Source organism: Etheostoma spectabile, chromosome 4 (assembly GCF_008692095.1).
Source record: "Etheostoma spectabile isolate EspeVRDwgs_2016 chromosome 4, UIUC_Espe_1.0, whole genome shotgun sequence".
NCBI classification, from domain to species: domain Eukaryota; kingdom Metazoa; phylum Chordata; class Actinopteri; order Perciformes; family Percidae; genus Etheostoma; species Etheostoma spectabile.
This window is the reverse complement of record NC_045736.1, coordinates 8,568,002-8,588,790: the sequence shown is the minus strand read 5'-3', so window position 1 is coordinate 8,588,790 and position 20,789 is coordinate 8,568,002. Positions and strand designations below refer to the sequence as shown.

The 20,789-nt window shown below is 36.0% G+C and overlaps 1 protein-coding gene across 2 annotated transcripts in view; it reads left to right on the top strand.

Moving 5' to 3' along the window:
* Window positions 1-9,249, top strand: part of LOC116688178 (potassium voltage-gated channel subfamily D member 3) — a 71,515-nt gene extending 62,266 nt beyond the window's left edge. The window contains exons 5-7 of one of the 2 annotated variants that reach the window (XM_032514017.1): window positions 3,755-3,847; window positions 5,125-5,384; window positions 6,062-9,249. In XM_032514017.1, coding sequence (XP_032369908.1) covers window positions 3,755-3,847; window positions 5,125-5,384; window positions 6,062-6,317 — 609 coding nt within the window. In that variant the 3' untranslated portion in view covers window positions 6,318-9,249. Of the gene's footprint in view, window positions 1-3,754; window positions 3,848-5,124; window positions 5,385-6,061 lie in introns of those variants that run through there. The other variant, XM_032514018.1, reaches the window with a different exon arrangement.
* Window positions 9,250-20,789: the final 11,540 nt, after the last annotated feature.

Genomic DNA, 20,789 nt, shown 5'->3' with positions numbered 1-20,789 from the left:
TTTTAAGTTGTAGTTGTACAGCGAGTTAGTTGTGACTACCATTATGTTGCTAAGCAATCAAGGCTACACACATGATACAGCAAATAGAGTAAGACCAAAACCCTTTTACAACCCGTTCTCACTCCAAACACGTAAAATAAAAAGTCGTTTGGACAGTTGCTGTCCGCGTCTGATGCGACGAAAAAGGCACCCTTTGGCGTGTGTGTAGAACAAACTGGGGCGAGCAGCATCTAGACGGGGTTTAGCGAGTAGTATGTAAGAGGGAAATTCCGCAACAGGAGGGTGGTCTGGGTGGTGGATGGGTCAAACACAGGACTTTCATCCAGGAGAGCGAGGTTTGTGTCCCGTGTGTATCCTTAACCGCCCCGTTAGTGCCGCGTGTCAGGGAAGCTGTTTTCTTCTTTAACTGGCCTGTTATTCCTGCGTGTCATAGAACCGTAAGCCCACCCACAAGCTTTTACTTAACCTAACAGCGTCAAAATGGATGCTATTAGTCCCGACCAAGGGCGTGTTTTATAGCGCTAAAGGAGACGACCAAGCACGTGTTATTTGACGCTAAAGGACATCTTTAGCATCAATAACAACGACAAAGGCACCTGACCAAGCGTCCCTATTTTACAAGATAGGAGGGAGAATATGTTGTTTTATATATATATATATATATATATATATATATATATATATATACCGTGTATCTGTTGTATGAATTAAACAACACTGATACAATATTAGTAGATTTCAGAAGTTAACTTTTGGGCTTTTGTTTTACTCTGGACAGAGCCAGGCTCTGTTTTCCCCCCGCTTTATGTTTTTATGCTAAGCTAAGCTAATTACCTCCTGTCTCTAGCTCTATAACTTGCCTTGACACACAGATATTGATCTTCTTATCTAAATCTCTGCAAGAAAGCAAAAGAGTGTAATTCTTTACCACGTCTATCTATTCATTTGAATTACATGTCCTCTTTATCTCCACTGGCAGAAATCCACCAACTTTCTACTTTTTGAAGTAAGAATCCGCCCATACGTCCTTTTCCACTTTTTACTCGTCCCTTTTTTAAAACTCATCGCTACCATGGAAAAATGCGTTTGGTAATGCATGAGCAAATTGCCTATATCCTTCCCATCCAGTCCATCACTCTTGTTTTCAGTGACACACTCCCCTTCTTGCAGATGGTTGCTAAAATGCATTTGGATCTAATCAAGTCCAGTGTGAAAGCACATGGGTGTCTGGAACTGGTTAGAATTATCATATAAATGCCATCTGTGAGTACTGAGCGACCCACATCCCTCTGCATCTTCTGCATGTGTGTGATGAGGCTGCCAGAGTCCTGCCGCATCAAATTACGGTGGTGTCACTGCTGTCAGTCAGTCGGTAGCGCTGCTTGGGTCTGGTGTGGGAGTGAGTGACGATTTATATGACAAAAAGACTATTTCCATCATAGAGGGTGATTTATTGATAATTCTGTCAAGTTGTATGATAACCTTGCATAGAAAGACCTTACAGCTTTATCCCTTTAGGTACTGTTAACTAAATTTTCACTTGACAGGAGTGACAGGATTTGTTGTGATATGCCCTCACGGTTAATGCCCAATCACTGTCCACATCCCATTTTTTTTCCCCAGCGGTTTAAACAAGTGTGGAGTTGTTTTCATTGACAACATAACAAATCAGAACCTTTGTCATATTGACTTATCAATGTATATCATGAAGTAATGCATTTTCTAGAAAATCAATTGAGAAACTGATGTAAATGTCTGCTTTTGACGAATACACATTCATGCAGGAATCATATACAAATCCAATACAACTATGTACCATGTAGTAGTGTATATAGTAGTTCTGCATATTGTTTGCAACATTGCCACAAAGGTCTGAATACACCTGCGATGAACCTACAGTACCACAGTATGACACAGCACTGTATGACCACATTTATGTCATCTCACAGAATATATTGTCTTATCAACCACCCCTATTGGATTGTTGTAAGTTCACTCACAGAAACAGCTTTTGAGTTGGAACAAAACATCATGACGTGTCATGAGACAATAGAAATGTCAGCCATTTTCTATAACAAGGTCTCTATTTCTCATTGTGGGTAGTGCTACAAATTAATGAGCAGACAGTATCTTATGGCAAAATGGGCTCTTATTTTACATTTACTTCTAGAATCCGCATACTATGTATCACAACAAAACAGTCAGTTACAGATCGACTCATGAAAATTAGCTTTTAGAAAATACAAACTCACTGGATGGTACTCTTCTTAAAGCTGGGGAAAGCCGGTAAATGAATTGTATCTGCCCCGTGATTCGGATCCTCTCCAAAATGGAATGTTTTTTCCTTTGCCCATGCTGCACAGTTCCAACAAGTTTCATGAAAATTGGACAAGTACTTTTTTCGTAATCCTGCCGACAGACAAACCGAGCCAAAGAAATAGCCTACTTGGCGGAGTTAATTCTGAAGTAAATTTCATAAACCATGACACATTTTATCCACATCAGCTGCTCCTACTCACATAATTAGGTGAAATTAAAGAGCCAGTCATTCTCCATCAGCAGTTGAGTAAACTGACTTCCTTTCTTCACTTCAGATATAATGCAAGACACAAGATAAGAAAAATCTCCCCAGTGAGGTTAAAATTATCAGGGTCACATATCAGATGGGTTCTCTCAAATCATCTTCTTTGGTCACATGAAAATAAACTTGACACACGTTTCAGTCTCTAGTGATACAATGTATTTGATATGGCCTGTGCCACAAGGCAGATTAACACGTTGAACCATCAGAAGACGTAGTTTTCTCCTGCCCACATCGCAATATTGTTCATGTGTCTGGAATCTGAATGAGAGTCCTTGGGCTGGATAGCCACCCACCCAAATCCTTTGAGTAACAATGTGCGCTGTGGGCAGGGAATTAATTTGTTTTCAGTTTTCATGTTTTTTGGCATTTGTGATGACTTTGAGACTAAGCTTTATTAGAGCTGGAGCTTTGAAACCAAGTCCTGTTTGGAGACATACCAAAAATGGTTCCATAAGTTTCTGTTTTTCTCAACTTTTCTTTTTTTTTTCCTCTTTCTGAAGCTTCATACATCAAAAACTGTTCAGCTGCCTGGAGCATCACATGATGCTCAATGGTATCTATTTAGATAATTAAGTAAGAGAGCATACAACAAACACAGTTTTTAGAATTGTTTTAGTTCAGTCAACTCAAAGGGGAAGTTGTTTTGCAGCCTGCTTACATAAGGAACCAAACTAAAGGCCATTACACTGTTAAGAAATGGTACAAATGATGCACAATGGAGAGAATTAATTATAAACAAACCACTTGCCAACGTTTAGGCATCAATTCACACCAAGCAGATATGTGGTGCACTTTGTAACTAATTGGCTATTGAATTATTAGAAAGCAAACAGAAGGCGTTGTCAGCTATCAGCTCATAATGGAAATGAGGGTAAAATCAACAAGCACAAACCAAGATAGTCCAGTTTAAATTGGTAGACACAAGGCCGAATAAAAGAGCCACGTCTGACTTTTCATTACAGATGACAAAGAAATTCATATCCATGAGTCTTTTTGTGCACACAGAGTCTTTAATGAGTGAAGAGGATACATCAACAATATTATTTGTCAACATTCATTAACTTTAATAAAAAACTTTTGTGTGTGTGTGTGTGTGTGTGTGTGTGTGTGTGTGTGTGTGTGTGTGTGTGTACGTGTGTGTGTACGTGTGTGTGTGTGTGGCTTACTAAGGATACAGAAGAGGATGAGCAGAAGCGGACTAAGTACACCTCTCTGTTACAGAGCCAACATCACCACCTACTGCACTGTCTGGAGAAAACCACTGTGGGTAGTACACTCGAACACTTCTCTATCTTGGATTCCACTTTTAGCTTTAAAGATCTACCACACCACCTACATATATGATATTGTAAACACATCTTAATCATTTTTTAAGGATTGAATCATGATGACTTTAATGTTTCACCAGTGAAAAAGACTTGATTTGTAATTGGTTGAGGTGTAACTAATCATTAACTATTTTGTATGGGGCTACTATTAAAGACTATTTTGGTTATTAATTCATTTCTCCATTAATTGAGTAATTTGGTTTGGTATGTTAAAATTTGATAAATGCCTCAACAGTTATCCAGAGCAACTTCTTCACACAGTGCTTTGTTTTGTACATCAAACAGTCCAAAACCTCAAAATTATTAAGTATTCAATTAAAAAGCAAAAACAGCAAAATCTCACATTTGTGAAGCTGGAACCTTGAAATGTTTTTGTTGGAATAGTGTCATTTTATGTCAAATGATTAATCGACTAATCCTTTCAACTGTTCTTGTATACTTTTATATGTTTTGTGTGCAAATCTTAATTTTTAAAGTAACAAGTAACTAAAGCTGTCAAATACATGTAGTGGAGTAAAAGTATAAAGGAGCATGAGAAAAAAATACTCAAGTAAAGTACCTCAAATTTGTACTAAAGTACAGTACTTGAATGTTCCACTACTGGGAATCGTATGCTCAACCCACAACATGTTATAATTATTTGTATTACTTTCCTATGTGTATTGCTCCATGGTATTTTATATCTAATTGCTTGACATTTGAACATATATTGATTGTCTGGTGTGGTCAAGCTTTAGACACCCATTATTAATTACTATATGAGCTTTTGTCCTACAGCAAGAAATGTGTTGCTCTTCCATGTATTTTTGCAGGTTGAGTAACATTTTATAATCTCTCTCAAAAGTTGCCTTATCAGAAGATTGTACTTGACACTGACTTACCCTGTTGCTCCAAAATCCTCCAGAGCACATCTAAAACAGTAACAGGGACAGTTATGTTTTCCCTTTTTATCTGTGATTCAACATCAGTTGGAAGAAAGAAATAACTCCTTGGCAAAAAAAAAAAAAAAAGCCTCAAAACGTTTATACAGTATTCGCTAGACGTTCCATACAAGAGGTAGAGGTTAATCATTTAATGAATTAATTATAATTTGTCTGCACAGTGATTTGGATATTCTGACTAAGTCCCATGAGTCAGTCTTTATTCTGACCTTTCTTTGCGCCCCAATCCCTGCCTGTGTATTTAAACCACCATCCTGTTTGGTCTCTCCAGGCTCATGAGTTTGTGGATGAGCAGATGTTCGAGCAGAACTGCTTGGAGACAGTGCTACAGACCTACCCGTCACCCAGCCCCTCCATATCCAGCCACGACAGTTCTGCGGGTACCTGCTGTGGCCGCAGGGTAAAGAAAAACAGTCCTCTGCCCAACGCCAGCATGCCCTCCACCTACTCCGTCCCGTCAAACCAGTGCCCCCTGCAGGAGCTTAGTGCCATGCACATACAGTGTTGTGACCCATCGTCACGCACTGCCAGGTAAAGCACAGCAGAAACACACAGCAGCATCAGAGGGGAGACATGGTATCCCGGTTATTTGCTGAATTCTGCCAACTCTGTGATGGGGAAATAGTTTACAATTTAGCTGCTCACAATATTTCCATTTAAAAGGGTCAGTTTACCCAAAATAACAAAAAGACATATTTTTTTATTTGCTTCGAAGGCTGTAAAGCATGCAGAAGGTTTTTATATGCCAAGGTTTTGAGAATATGAAACATAAAAGTCACATTTGAAAACCTAATTAGTAGTGTGTCCTTTTCAGAAAGGACATCCTGACTCTGGTTATTCAACTGTATTTCTTTGGTTAGAAATGTTGAAATGAGAGAAATCCCATTAGGTGGCTTCTATGGAATAGTGAGTTTACAATAAACAGTAGAGGATGTTGTCTGTCCACCCTCCTTTAATTGAGGGAAAGATGAATGAAATCAATTGTAAAATATGTGATTTTTATTATTATCATTGTTATTATTTGTTAATAGCTCAAATGGGATGTGTTTAATGGAGAAGTCTTGGGGAAAAATATGCCTGTTATGTACTTCATTTTGTAGATGGTGTTCAAGATTACATGCTGCATTCACTGACTGCACAAAGTCTGTGTAGATGTACATTAAAAGGTTGTATATAGTCTCTCTTACTTTATTTTTCTCCTCCTCTAGTCGTTCGAACCTCAACCTGAAAACCAATGAAAGCAGCAGGATCAACTGCAAAAGCGGCCGGATCACCACAGCGATCATCAGCCTCCCATCCCCCCCCGCTTTGACCCCTGATGGCGATGGCCTCCGCGGGCCCCTACAGAGGAGGCCACCCCAACCCCAACCCCAACAACAACCCCCGGGTCACCCTGCAGCTCTAAGCATCCAGACCACATCAAGCTCAGCTGGCACCAACATCGTCAAAGTCTCTGCACTGTGACTCTCTGGCTACCGGAGTAAGGAGTAGAGAAACTAGGAAGAAGAAGAAGAGGACGCACCATGTCTCGTCTCACGGGGGTCAACAGGAAGAGCGCTGTTCTCCAGAGATGATGTGGAAGGTAGACGATTGTAGATATGTGAACCGAGAATCACGCACTCGTCATGTCGTGTATGTACTATAGATACGGACAGAGCCACTGCATTTCTAATAGTTTCTAACAGCAGTACAGATGTTTTACAGCAAGTACCATGGAAAAGATTGAAAGACGTTGTGCAATTACCAGATCCATACTTCAGCAGATGCTGTTCAACAAACCAGAAATTCACAGTAAATTTAAAGTGAATTTGCAGTGAAATAGTGTAAAAGGATATTTTGTTCACGTTTGAAGAAGGGTGAAGAAAAGTGTTAATCGTTTTACTTGAATTTGATGGGTCTCGTTTGTGTTATGTGTTGTTTGTCTTAAGTATTTTGAAGTTAAAAAAAATTCTCTTACAGCATCATTTGAAAAGTTACAGTACTCACGATGCTGCTAATATTGCTTTTGTTTTTGTTAAAGACTGTATCTATTCATCCTATCAAAGACTCAAACCAAACTGTGCTTTTTTATTTGCTTCCTGTTAAAATTTCTGACTGGAGTTGGACTACAGGGAGTGAGTCTGACTGACAGTGTCCTCGTGAAATAGGTTTTAATACTGAGGTGAGACAAAGTGGTAGTTTTCAACCTGATAAAACCCTTTACTTGTAAGTCATTTTGTGGTCAGCTGGAGGGTTATTATTTGTTTTGATTAAATAAGAAGGCCAACTTTATTTTCTAGTTTTTCCTATTTTCAACAAATCACATGAAAAGATCACAGCAGTGTGTCAACCTGTCTCTCACAACTGTCTCACCTTCTCACACACTCTGTGGCACTGCAGTGTCAAGCAAATGTTGCTCCAACATTTCAGTTCTTTGGGAGTATTTTGAATGATCTTGTCATCTACTGTGGCCCACTGATGTGTTATGAAGGTTTATTTCAAGCGTTGGTCTACACAGGCAGTATTTGTTAGGAGGATCGAATCATTATTGATTTTGGTCATTAGATCTGTTGGGAAAATTAGAGAATATTTCCAGCCTTACCCCCTTAGTAAGTAATGAAATACATACAGTATTTTTACTATACCAGTATGTGATCCTGTGTATATACTGTACATGTGAGGCTTTTTGTTCTGAGGAATAAGTAAAAGCTGCGTGTCGGAGATGGAAAAAAAAATAATAATAATGTGTGTATTGTACATGAGCGTGAGTGGGCATTTTAGGTGTTGAATGCCAAAAAGGTTGGTCACAATTGTCATGTCAAACAACCACGCCAGAACATTACAGGAAGACAGCCAATTCATGTTCAATCCAGCTTTTTTTAAGCTAAAACTGAAACTAAAAAGCTACATGAAAACATGAGTCTTATTTTTAGATAATTAAAATTGAGAGAAAAAGGGTAAAATATGCAAATACAAAAAAAAAATTGGGGGGGGGGATCTAGTCACTCTTGTTTTGGCGTGAAATCTTATTTTGACAACTTCTGTCTCTTTTTCCTTTCAGTAACTTCTAACAAAGCCCAAGTTGCTTTCCTTCAGTTGTACCATTGTGAGTTAAACAATCAATGAAAAGATATTATTTCACAGCTGGACTGCAGTGTGTTCATGAGGTGGCAACTTGAAAATATTTTCCCTTTTAAATTTCCCTTTTATTTCTGAATTTTAAATGTGCTTTAAAAGAAAGCCAATACATGATAATACACAGGAATACTCTTGTTTGACAGAATAATTCCAACGTTTGCTTAATTGTCATGGAGACAGATATTTTGACATACATAAAATTTGCTAAAACAACATGGACAATAAGTCCTAAAAGACAAGTTCTGTGGATGAAATTACAGCTACAGAGCATACCATCAATCTCTATGACAACAGAGCAAACTCCATCCGCTCATGGAGACCGTGTGATGGTTGAATGTCTCCGCAAAAGGCACGAAGAGGACCTTGAGCTGAGCTCTGTCAAACTATTTCGAGGTCAGTTCAAAACACTGAAGCATAAGGATAGGCGAATAATAAGCAGCTCAATCATGATGATCTCAAAAATGTATTCTAACATTGAAGCAAAATAAAGTAAAAAATGGTTTATGGCCTTATCTCCAACATTAATCTTGTTTATATACCTACCTGCTGCACATTGTTGTTCATTTGAAGTTGATAGATGCCTGTTGTTTGGAAAAGTGTGTTACTATGTTATGGTGGTTATCTGTATAAAGTAAGCATTGTGTTTATTTGTCTCCATTGTTTTGCTAAAGTGGAAACTCCAAATACACGTCATGCGTTTTTCAATCATGAAGCACCAAGTGAAATTGTTTTGCCTGTATCTGTATACTTTGTGTTGCATTCTGTATTTTGTCACGTTTTTAAAACCGAGGTCAACGTATTTGTGCCAAATGGGTCACTTTTCCAGCCTGTGTAAGAACAAAGTAGTGGTACTCTTTATGCTGCTATATATTTAAAAGAAAAGAAAAATAATTAGCAAACCCTTTAAATCATTTCTCCTCACTGTTAATGCAAAATTGACAAGCGTCCGCTCCATTGTGGTGTTCATACCTCAGACCTTGGTTGACACAGTATCTACACGTTAGGGCTTTTAAAATATCCTAGGTCATCACCATGCTTCAACAACTGAGCGAACTGCCCACACTGTATGATGATTCCTTGTTGTCATTATATGATGGACTTCAAAAGGCATTGCGTGGATCACTTTTTTAAAAGTCTTGGCATTGCTGTTTGTGTTGTTCCTATCTTTTTATCCTTTTGAACTGAGCTTTTCTGTCTGTTTGCTGTGTTTCCAGTATTCTGTCAGTTTATTTGTTATAACAGCTAAGTGTCAGATGAAAATTAAAATCTGCCACAACAACCAAGTGTTGTCTTTCTTTTCCTTCCTGTCACCAACATGGAAATGTATATTTACAGTACCTCCAGTTCATGTTTTCAGCGTGGTTTGTCCATTTGATGGTTAGTTAGTGTGTTTGTCTGTCAGCAGGATTATGAAAAAACTACTGGCACAAATGTCATGAGACTTTGTTGAAGGGTGAAGCATAGGCAAAGGAAGCACCCTTTAGACTTTGGAGCAGATCCAAATCACAAGATGGATATACAAATCCTTTTTTTCACTTACATCAACATTGCAAGATGCAACACTGTATCCATGTGGTGTCAAAATAATTGGAAAAAATAGTTACTGAGTGGGAAGGTTAACACTGCATTAACATTATGAGGTAAGGCATTCCTTATTTTCTGTTTCAGTAATGTTTTTCATAATTCAACAACAAAAACATTTCATAATGTTGTATTAATTATTCTGCATTAAAAGTCCACAAATACTGGAGAGATTGTATATAGGCTATATATCAGCTTTACATATAAATATCCCTGAAAATTATATTTTAGGCTTTTTGTTGCAACAGTAGTTCCCACATTAATAAACACTGCTGACCAATACATTTGCACATATATCTGCACATCTGTACATGTCTCACTAGATGGCAGCATACCACACATTTTATCTTTTGTTGGGAGTACACTAGTATTGATTTTTTTATGATTACTGAATTTAAAGGTCTCAGTAATCTGACATTTAGTTCAACAGGAGAGTAATTAAGTGATTACATCCAACCCCAATGAGTCTAAATGTTACAGGCCGGAATGGTAATTTTTCAAGATAACTATTGCTGCTTTACGCTACTGACTTTGGTATCATTCATCTCATTTGAACACTATTTCAAGAGTAATATTTAAAACTTTTGAGCAAGGAGATTATGATGAGTGACATTGGAAAACTACAATCAGTTTCAAGACTTAAATTGCATTTTCTCTTCCAGAAAACACAATTAAAGTACACATTTTGTGTTTTAACTTTATGATGACCTTTTTTTATTATGACCTTTTTTTAATTATTATAGCTTTATTTAATTATAACACGTACACTTGTCATTTTTTGAACAACAGAAGAACAACAATCTTTTCAATTTGAATGAATAATCACAATAATACGCCCCCAACCTACGCATATACAAAAGGTTATGGTATTGAAGTACGGATAACTATACTTTGATTTTTTTTTTTTTATCCAAACTGTAGCCACTAAATCGAGGAACACTATGTGACCAAACTAGTTATGTAAACACAAAGCTTCGCAAAGGGCAAAATGGGGACCACCAAGCAAAAACAACATTTAAATGCTGTAACATAATAGGATGTAAAAAATCCAAGCAAAGTTGTGACACACCTCTGAAACTCCACTGTCATGTATTTAACCAGGTGTTACACTGTCAGCTCATTCCTGCCCATTATTATTATTGTTACCCATTATTAGTGGTCGTCTGGATCATGTCCTCACACAGAAGGACTGGATGACTCAAACAGGAACCTACACAGCTTGCTCACGATTCAGCTTCGTTGTTGGAAACGTTTTTCAAGCAGAGCATCAAATACATTTCCTGTAGATTGTTTTGAATTTTTGCTCAAATGATATACTGTGTGTTCTATATCTCTAAACTTCTATAACCTTTATCAGTTGCTGTTTCACAATAAAATAATTATTTCCTGATACAGTGAGGAGGCAAAGAAATATATGATTGGAATGATGTGAGGATCGCTCATAACTGTCTCTCTGTAAAAAAAAAGCATTAATAACTATTAAAAAATGATCACCAAATGGCTGACGCTCGGTATCACAATGCATTGCAAACACAACTTGTAATGCCTTTGTTTGAGAAATAACAGTAGAGATTTGACAGGAAATGAGGGACAATAGGAGGAGAATAATCAATTCAAACTAAAGGCACAGTTCATAGACAGCACCTTTAACCTATACTGTGGATCACCAGGATGCCTTGTAAAAGCTACTTTTAACATGCATTACTGCAAGTCCTGCGGTGACACATGCTGACCTTTAGATGGCAGTGTACTGACATATTTGGCTAAGGCCAATAACCAATAAACATTGGCTGTGTACACATAATACATTGCATTAGAAACTATTGCCACCTCATAAGGAATCTATTATGTCTGACTGATAAATAAAAAGTACTGAGTAATAAAGTAAGAACTGGAGTTCAGATAAGTGACATAATACCAAGATATATAACCCATGTGTACAGTAAGATGATTAACAGACCTGATGCATAATTTTGATTTCCTTGAAATATGGTTGACTAGTCCTGAAGTCACAATTACCCCTCAGTTCACACGGATTGACTGGTGAAAATACCCATTACTTTGTAACTTGAGATTTTGGAATTGGGAAAGGTTCCTAAAAAACTAATCTAAAGCTCAAAGGCCTGTTTCACGAAAGTGATTTTGAGCACTGCCTTCACACAGATGGCGGCATCATGCTTCACAAATGATTGTGGCTTGCAAATTACATATCAATTTGTCCTACAGGGCTCTTCTTGCATGCTCATGCAAGAAACGCAAGTTCTGATTCATTTTTTGTAGTGAAACGTGTCAATATGAATGAACGTGTAAATTACCCTATATCACAAATCACAGTTTAAATGTTGCAAATTTGGCGCAAAGGGACACGCACATGCACAACTACTCATTGCAAAATACAACAATTTTTAAGTTTCATTTGATACAGGATTTAACATTTGGGATGGGTTGATAAAGCAAAGCAGAGGATACTCTTTCTATTCTTGGACAAAATGAGTCACCTCATTATTTCTTAAACCTCATGGGTTTGATTTAATCCCTTCTTTTAGTTTGCTCAGACAGCAGTGAGCCCTAGCAGTTTCTGTTTACCACCAAACACTGGCAGTGTGTGTGAATGACATCTATGATAAAATAAAAAAAACATAGTGTAAGTTAAAATATCACAGAGGGATTTTATTGCAAAGACAATTATGTTTTGTAACATTCTTGGTAGTTTTTCTTGTTTTTTTTCCAAAGGTTAGGGTTACCAAACAAGTCATAACACTCACAGAGTCACATAAAGGATATGTAGTATAAATATGTAAGTATGTGCAGGTGTAAAATTAGACAGTTGCTGTTGCTGCATGTGCTGCCTATGTGTTCCAGTGCTGGGTGACCTGATGAGACACTTCCTTATCCAGTATGTTTGCATGCTGACAGCTGGAAGGAAGTGGACACATGAAGAAAGAAGAAGAAGAAACAGCTGCAGGCTGGAGGTCACATTTCGGATGAAATGGTTCCGAATCATAAAGCAGCCCGCTGAATGTTAAATTAGTCCCAAGGGTCACGATCTCACTCCTGACCGATAAAGATATGATATACAGCATCTTCCCACTTAAATAAGCTGATTTAAATCTAGACATATTTCTGTCTGTAAATAGTCCATTTAATTTCTGCATGAATTTGTAATTACTAATGTGTTAGTCAGTTAACGTGTTAGTCAATGAGGTAGTTAATTTTATATATATTATTTATATTATATTATATGATTATATGATATCTGTCAGTTAATGTACTATTACTTACTATTTAATGTTAGTTGATTAGTTCGTTAACGCGTTTAACAGTGTGTCATGATTTTGACAGGATAGATACTTGTTCTACAAAACTAATTCTATTATGAAGCTGCTCAACATGCAGTTGGGTTGGTTGGAAGGTTGGTTTTAGAGCGTAGTCTATGTCCATGACGTTCCACTTCTGGGATTGCTCCGTTGCCGTCAGAAATTCTTCCGGATTTGACTCTCTTTGCGGCCGGATGTCCGTTACCTTCTAATTTCTTTGTGTTGGAATTTTAAACGTCGATTCATGAGAGGAATGGTTAACTGCTCCTCAGATCTCGTCCAATCTGAGTTTTCTGTTAAATGACTAAAACAACTTTTGAACGTACACATTCCACCAAAACTCTGCTGGGTGCTTGCAGCGCCGGCCATGGCGATTGTGATTGGTTCAAAGAAATGCCAATAAACCACAGCACTTTTTTCTCCCATCCCAGAATGCTGTGTGGACTAGCCAGACCCCCTTTCGCAATGCTGTGGATGAAGGGCTGGCAAAGTGAGACTATTTAGAGCCCAGCACTGGGCAAAAACTCCAGCCTGAGCCCGGCCCTGGAATCTGAGTTAGACCTACTGTACTTCCTACACTGCAAATTATTTGGTTCTTACCAAGATAAAAAAAAAAAAAACTTTTAAAGTGTCAGATAATCTATCTTGTTTTAAGAGTGAAGTTCTTATTTTAATTGTTTAACTTTACACTATAATCATCAAGCAAGCTTGTCAAGAGAAATTATCTTGCTGCGTGGACAGGTAATTTCACTTGTTTTACCTTTTCCATCAGATTTTATGTTTTTATGTTTTTCACCCCTTTTTGCAGTGTTCTCTTTCTCTCTTAGCCTCCGTCAATCCATCTGGGATGCATCACCAACATCAGGCTGTGATAATAAAACTCACAGATAAGAACGACAGAAACAGGTCGGAAAGGCACCAAGTTTCCTCAGAAGGTCTTTGCTGGACAGTGAGAAGGAACTGGCAAAAATAAAAATCTATTTGAATTTTATCATATAGGTGATGCATTATATTATGTAACTTCTTCTGTAACTATTATCACATTTTTCAACATACCATACCATGACTTTTTCAACATACTATACTATGAGTTTTTTCGACATGCAATACTGACTTTTTTTGAGATACTATTTGACTTTTTTGACATACTATACAATGACTATCACTGTTTTTGATATACTATACCATCACTTTTTTTGACATAATATACTATGACATTTTTCCAACTTTTTCAACACAACTTTCTTCAACATACTATGTGCTATGACTATTTTTGACATACTATGATGTTTTTAATCCCTTTTTTTGACAAACTATACTATGACTTTTTTCTACATACTACAGTGTGACTTTTTGATCATTTTTTTGGCATACTGACTTTTTTGTAATGTTTTGACATACTATGACTTTTTAAGATGTTTTTGCCGTTTTCAACATACTACTGTATACTGAATTTTATATCACTTTTTTCAATATACTGTACCATGATTTTTTAAAATATTTTTTTTGAAATACTATACTATGACTTTTTTTGATAAAGTCTATAATGACGTTTTAGTAACTTTTTCCACATACGGCATGTCAAAAGAAGTCATAGAATACTATGACTTCTTTCAACATTTTTTGACATGCTATACTATGACTTTTTTGACATATTAAACAATGTCTATGACTTTTTTAGACATCCTGTACTATAACTTTTTCATCACATTTTTTGACATATATATTATACTTCTTTTGACATACTATACTATGACTTTTGATCAAATTTTTCGACATACTATACTATGACTTTTTCAACATACTGTACCATGACTTTTGATCAAATTTTTTGAGATACTCTACTATGACTTTTTCAACGTCCTATAATATGACTTTTGATCAAATTTTTAGACATACTATACTATGACTTTGTTTGACATACTAACCTATGAGTTTTTAATAACTTTTTTCATCGTACTATGACTTTTTTGACATAATATACTATGACTTTTTTCAACATACTATCCTATGACTTTTTAATCACTTTTTTTAACATACTATATTATACTTCTTTTAACATGCATAGACTTTTTTCAATATTGTACTGACTTATTTTTCGAGATACTATACTATGACTTTTTTTGACATACTTTACTATCACTTTTTTATCACATTTTTCAACATACTATATTATACTCCTTTTGACATACTATACTATAACTTTTGATCAAATTTTTTGACATACTATGACTTTTTTGACATACTATACTATGACTTTTTAATCCCTTTTTTCATCATACTTTACAATGACTTTTCCAATGCCATGCTGACTTTTTTGAGATACTATACTATGACTTTTTTCAACATATTATACTATGACTTTTTTCACCAAACTACCCTTTGACTTTAAAAAAAAAATTGACGTACTATATTATACTTCTTTAAACATGCATAGTCTTTTTTCAATGTTGTACTGACTTAATTTTCGAGATGCTATACTATGACCTTTTCAACATACTATATTATAAAGTACTTCTTTTGACATGCTAAACTATGACTTTTTATCAAATTTTTGGACATACAATACTATGACTTTTTTATCACTTTTTTTCAACGTACTTTAATAAGACTTTTTAATCACTTTTTTGACATTCTAAATTATACTTCTTTGGACATGCTTTACTATGACTTTTTATCAAATTTTTCGACATACTATACTATGACTTTTTTTCAATGCTATGCTGACTTTTTTAAGATGCTACACAATGGCTATTTTCAACATACTATAATATGAATTTTTAATCACTTTTTTGACATACTAGATTATACTTCTTTTGACAAACTACACTATGACTTTTTCAACACAACCTTGACTTTGTTTAACATACTATCCTATGAGTTTTTAATAACTTTTTTCGTGATACTATACTATGACTTTTTAATCACTTTTTTTTATCATGCTTTCCTAAGACTTTTTTTAATGCCATACTGACTTTTTTTGAGATACAACATTATACAGTACTTCTTTCAACATACTATCCAATGACTTTTTCATCACTTTTTTCAACATACTAAGTATTTTTTCAATGCTGTACTGACTTTTTTCAAGATACTATACTATGACTTTTTTCAACACACTATACTATGACTTTTTAATCTACTATGACTTTGACACATTATATTACCATTTACTTCTTTCAAAATGCTATATATGACTTTGTCAAATTTTTCGACATACTATACTATTACTTTTTTGACATACTATACTATCACTTTTTTCAACATACTTTAATAAGACTTTTTTCAATGTTAAACTGACTTTTTTTCGACATGCATTACTATAACTTTTTTGACATACTATACTATGACCTTTTTAAAACTTTTTTGATCATACTATACTATGACTTTTTAATCACTTCTTTGAACATACTTTACTAAGACTTTTTTCAATGCCATACTGACTTTTCTAAGATGCTATTCAATGATTATTTTCAACATACTAAGACTTTTTATCAAATTTTTCGACATATTATACTATAACCTTTTCCAGACACTCTACTATGACGTTTTTCAACATACTATACTATGACTTTTTAATCAGGACTTTTTGCACTACTATGACTTTTTTGACATATTACGGTATACTTCTTTCGACATACTATGCTATGACTTTTTATCAACTATTTTGACATTCTATACTATGACTGTTTTTTATATACTATAGTATGACTTTTTTATCACTTTATCGACATACTATACTATGACTTTTTCAACATACTAAACTATGACTTTTTTCAACATACTATCCTATCACTTTTTAAACATACTTTACTAAGACTTTTTTCAATGCTATACTGACTTTTTTCAAGATACTATAACTCTTTTCTACATATTATAGTATCACTTTTTATCACTTTTTTCATCATACCACACTATGACTTTTTTCAATGCTATACTGACTTTTTTTAAGATGCTATACAATGACTATTTTCAACATACTATACTATGACTTTTTAATCACTTTTTCGTTTTCTAAGACTTTTTTCAATGCTATACTGACTTTATTTTGACATACAGTGGTGTGAAAAAGTGTTTGCCCCTTCCTCATTCCTGTTCCTTTGCATGTTTGTCACACTTAAGTGTTTCGGAACATCAAACCAATTAAACAATAGTCAAGGACAACACAAGTAAACACAAATGCAATTTGTAAATGAAAGTGTTTATTTAAAGGGTGAAAAAAAATCCAAACCATCATGGCCTGTGTGAAAAAGTGATTGCCCCCCTTGTTAAAACATACTTAACTGTGGTTGTCCACACCTGAGTTCAATTCTCTAGCCAACCCAGGCCTGATTATTGCCACACCTGTTCACAATCAAGGCATCACTTAAATAGGAGCTGCTTGACACAGTAAGGTACCAGAAGATCCTTAAAAGCTACACATCATGCCGAGACCAAAGAAATTCAGGAACAATTGAGAAGAAAGTAATTGAGATCTATCAGTCTGGAAAGGGTTAAAAGCCATTTCCAAAGCTTTGGGAATCCAGCGAACCGCAGTGAGAGCTATCCACAAATGGCAAAGACATGGAACAGTGGTGAACCTTCCCAGAGGGGGCCGGCCGCCCAAAATTACCCCAAGAGCGCAGCGACGACTCATCCAAGAGGTCACAAAAGACACCCACAACAACGCCAAAGAACTGCAGGCCTCACTTGCCTATGTTAAGGTCGAGTTCAGTGCTCCACCATCAGGAAAAGACTGGGCAAAAATGGCCTGCATGGCAGAGTTCCAAGGGGAAAACCACTGCTGAGCAAAAAGAACATCAAAGCTCGTCTCAATTTCTCCACAACACCATCTTGATGATCCCCAAGACTTTGGGACAACATTCTGTGGACCGATGAGACAAAAGTGGAACTTGGAAGGTGTGTGTCCAAGTATATCTGGCGTAGAAGGAACACTGCATTTCATAAAAAGAACATTTATACAACAGTAAAATATGGTGGTGGGTAGTGTGATGGTCTGGGGCTGTTTTGCGCTTCAGACCTGGAAGAATTGCCGTGATAAAAGGAACTATGAATTCTGCTGTCTACCAAGAGATCCTGAAGGAGAATGTCCGGCCATCTGTTCGTGTACTCAAGCTGAAACGAACTTGAATTCTGCAGCAGGCAATGATCCGAAACACACCAGCAAGTCCACCACCGAATGGCTGAAGAAAAACAAAATGAAGAATATGGAGTGGCCTAGCCAAAGTCCTGACCTGAATTATTGAGATGTTGTGGTATGACCTTAAAAAGGCTGTTCATGCTCAAACCCTCTAATGTAACTGAATTAGGACAATTCTGCAAAGATGAGTGGGCCAAAATTCCTCCAGGACGCTGTAAAAGCCTCATTGCACGCTATCGCAAATGCTTGGTTGCAGTTGTTGCTGCTAAGGGTGGCCCAACCAGTTATTAGGTTTAGGGGGCAATCACTTTTCACACAGGGCCATGATGGTTTGGATTTTTTTCACCTTTAATAATAAACACCTTCATTTACAAATTGAATTTTGTGTTTACTTGTGTTGTCCTTGACAATTGTTTAAATTGGTTTGATGTTCCGAAACACTTAAGTGTGACAAACATGCAAAGGAACAGGAAATGAGGAAGGGGGCAAACACTTTTTCACACCACTGTACTATACAATTTCTTTCTTCTCAAAAAAAATTTCAACATTAGTATGTAAAAAATGTTATGACTTTTTTAAACATTTTTCAACATACTTTACCATGACTTTTTTGACATACTATGACTTTTTTTATATGCCATACCATAAATGTTTTTGACATATTATACTATGAGTATTTAAGATGTTTTCAGCATTGTCAACATACTACCGTATACTGACTTTTATCACTTTTTTCGACATACTATACTGTGACTTTTTTGACATAATATACTACGACTTTATGAATTTTTCAATTTACAATACTATGACTTTTAAGGGTTTTCTTAATGACTAACTATACTAAATATCACTGAGCTTTAAGTGACAACATCAAATAGCAAAGACAATACAGTCATGTGTCCTCAGATACCTCAGGTTGATAGTAGAAAGCTTAGAAGACTGAAGGTTGTGTGTTCCAAGCTTATGTGTTGCATTAAGTTTTGAGAACATAGAACATGAAAAAGATAACACTTTGTCACTTTGTAACACACGTTATAATGCTCGCCTATAACTGCTAGCATGGCACGCCCTTATACTCTGCTTTTGACTGGGTAGTAGTCCTTACCTAGAAGCTATTAAGCATGTGCAACTCCCAACAAATATGGCATAGAGCTAAAACAGAGAGCTCAACACACAGGGTGAAAAGATGAGTTGCAGCAATGTGCAGTACAACAAAAATATGGTGTTTTTTGAAAATCAAACCATGTAAATCTGTTCTGATATGACCTCTAAATACAATTATGAACCTGAAAATGAGCATAATATGAACGCTTTAAGAGAATTTTTAGAAAAAGAAGTTAGTTTTGTGATTATTGATGATCTTTTTCAAAATTCTATGGTACGGCTTTTTTGACATACTACGCTATGATTTTATCAATTTACAATACTATGACTTGTTATTACTTTTTCGACATACCATACCATTACCTTTTTTGATATACTATACAGACTTTTCATTACTTTTTCAACATACTATGAAAAAGTCATAGTATACTATAAAGAAGTCAAACCATACTATGACTTGTTTTTTTATCACTTTTTTTCAACATACCATACTATGACTTCTTTCAAAGTACAATACTAACTTTTTTATCACTTCTTTGGACAAACTATACTTTGACTTTTTGGACATACTATACTATAACTTGCACTGACATATGCTCATATGTCAGATTTTAGCAAGAATAGTAATTTAAATCGTACAATGTTCTACATCTTTTGGCACTATTGAACTTTTAAAGCCAGTAATTTAGTTTAGTGTTGGCTTTTCAAAATACTTGAAATTTTTCACATCTTTTTTACATGACTGGTGTTATTCAACTTTTCAATAAAATTCACACTAATTTAAACCATTCTCCTACTAACAATCCAATTTAGCTTTAGCAATTTAGCTTTTTAGCATTCACATTTTCTGCAGGAAAGGCATTTTCTAGTTTAAATAAACTTTCTACAGTAAATGTCTTTCATTCCTTTTCTTTTTAGCAACTCAATCATTTCATGGTAAAAACAGACCTCATTCCTGACATCTTCAGGTTTCAAGGAGATGCAGTGAGTGTATCTAACCTACTGAATGTCCTACCTTTCAGAATTATCAAATCTATATAGTGAGGGTAGGAGTGATAACTTCCAGATTGGGTTTCTTGCAACTTTTCCTTCCCCTGCTAATAAAGTCTTAGGCTATATCCGGGTCACGCAACAAAAGCCTGTGCCTCAGGTGTTTCCTCTCTGAACGCAGTGGAGGCGGCCAGGAAACTGTTCCTATGGCTCGTTTCATGACACATATGGTTTCTTTTCGCCACATCCTCCTCAAACTTCCTCCTTCGGTCCAATGAACTGCAACAGTGGCTGCAGAATCTGTTTACCAGTCTGTCAGTGTTGTGGGACAGAGATATTTACTTTTGCATGCTCTTTCAGTAGCCCCAACTATTAAATGGTTCAACCTTGATTCAAATATTTCCAGATGTTTTCGTCTCACTCTATACATCTCTGTGAAATCTACTCGTCCGTGATAAATGACGGATCCCCGTCTGATCCTAGTTAGAATGAGTCTGTCGAGAGATTTATTCATCGGAGGAAATTGGATGGGCAACGTAGGCGCTCCTCTTGAATGGGAAAATATGGCAAGGGGGAAAAAACGGGTTGAAGCGAAACACACACAACCACGACACACCACACACACACACACTACCACACCCCACACACACACACACACACACACACACACACACACACACACAGAGA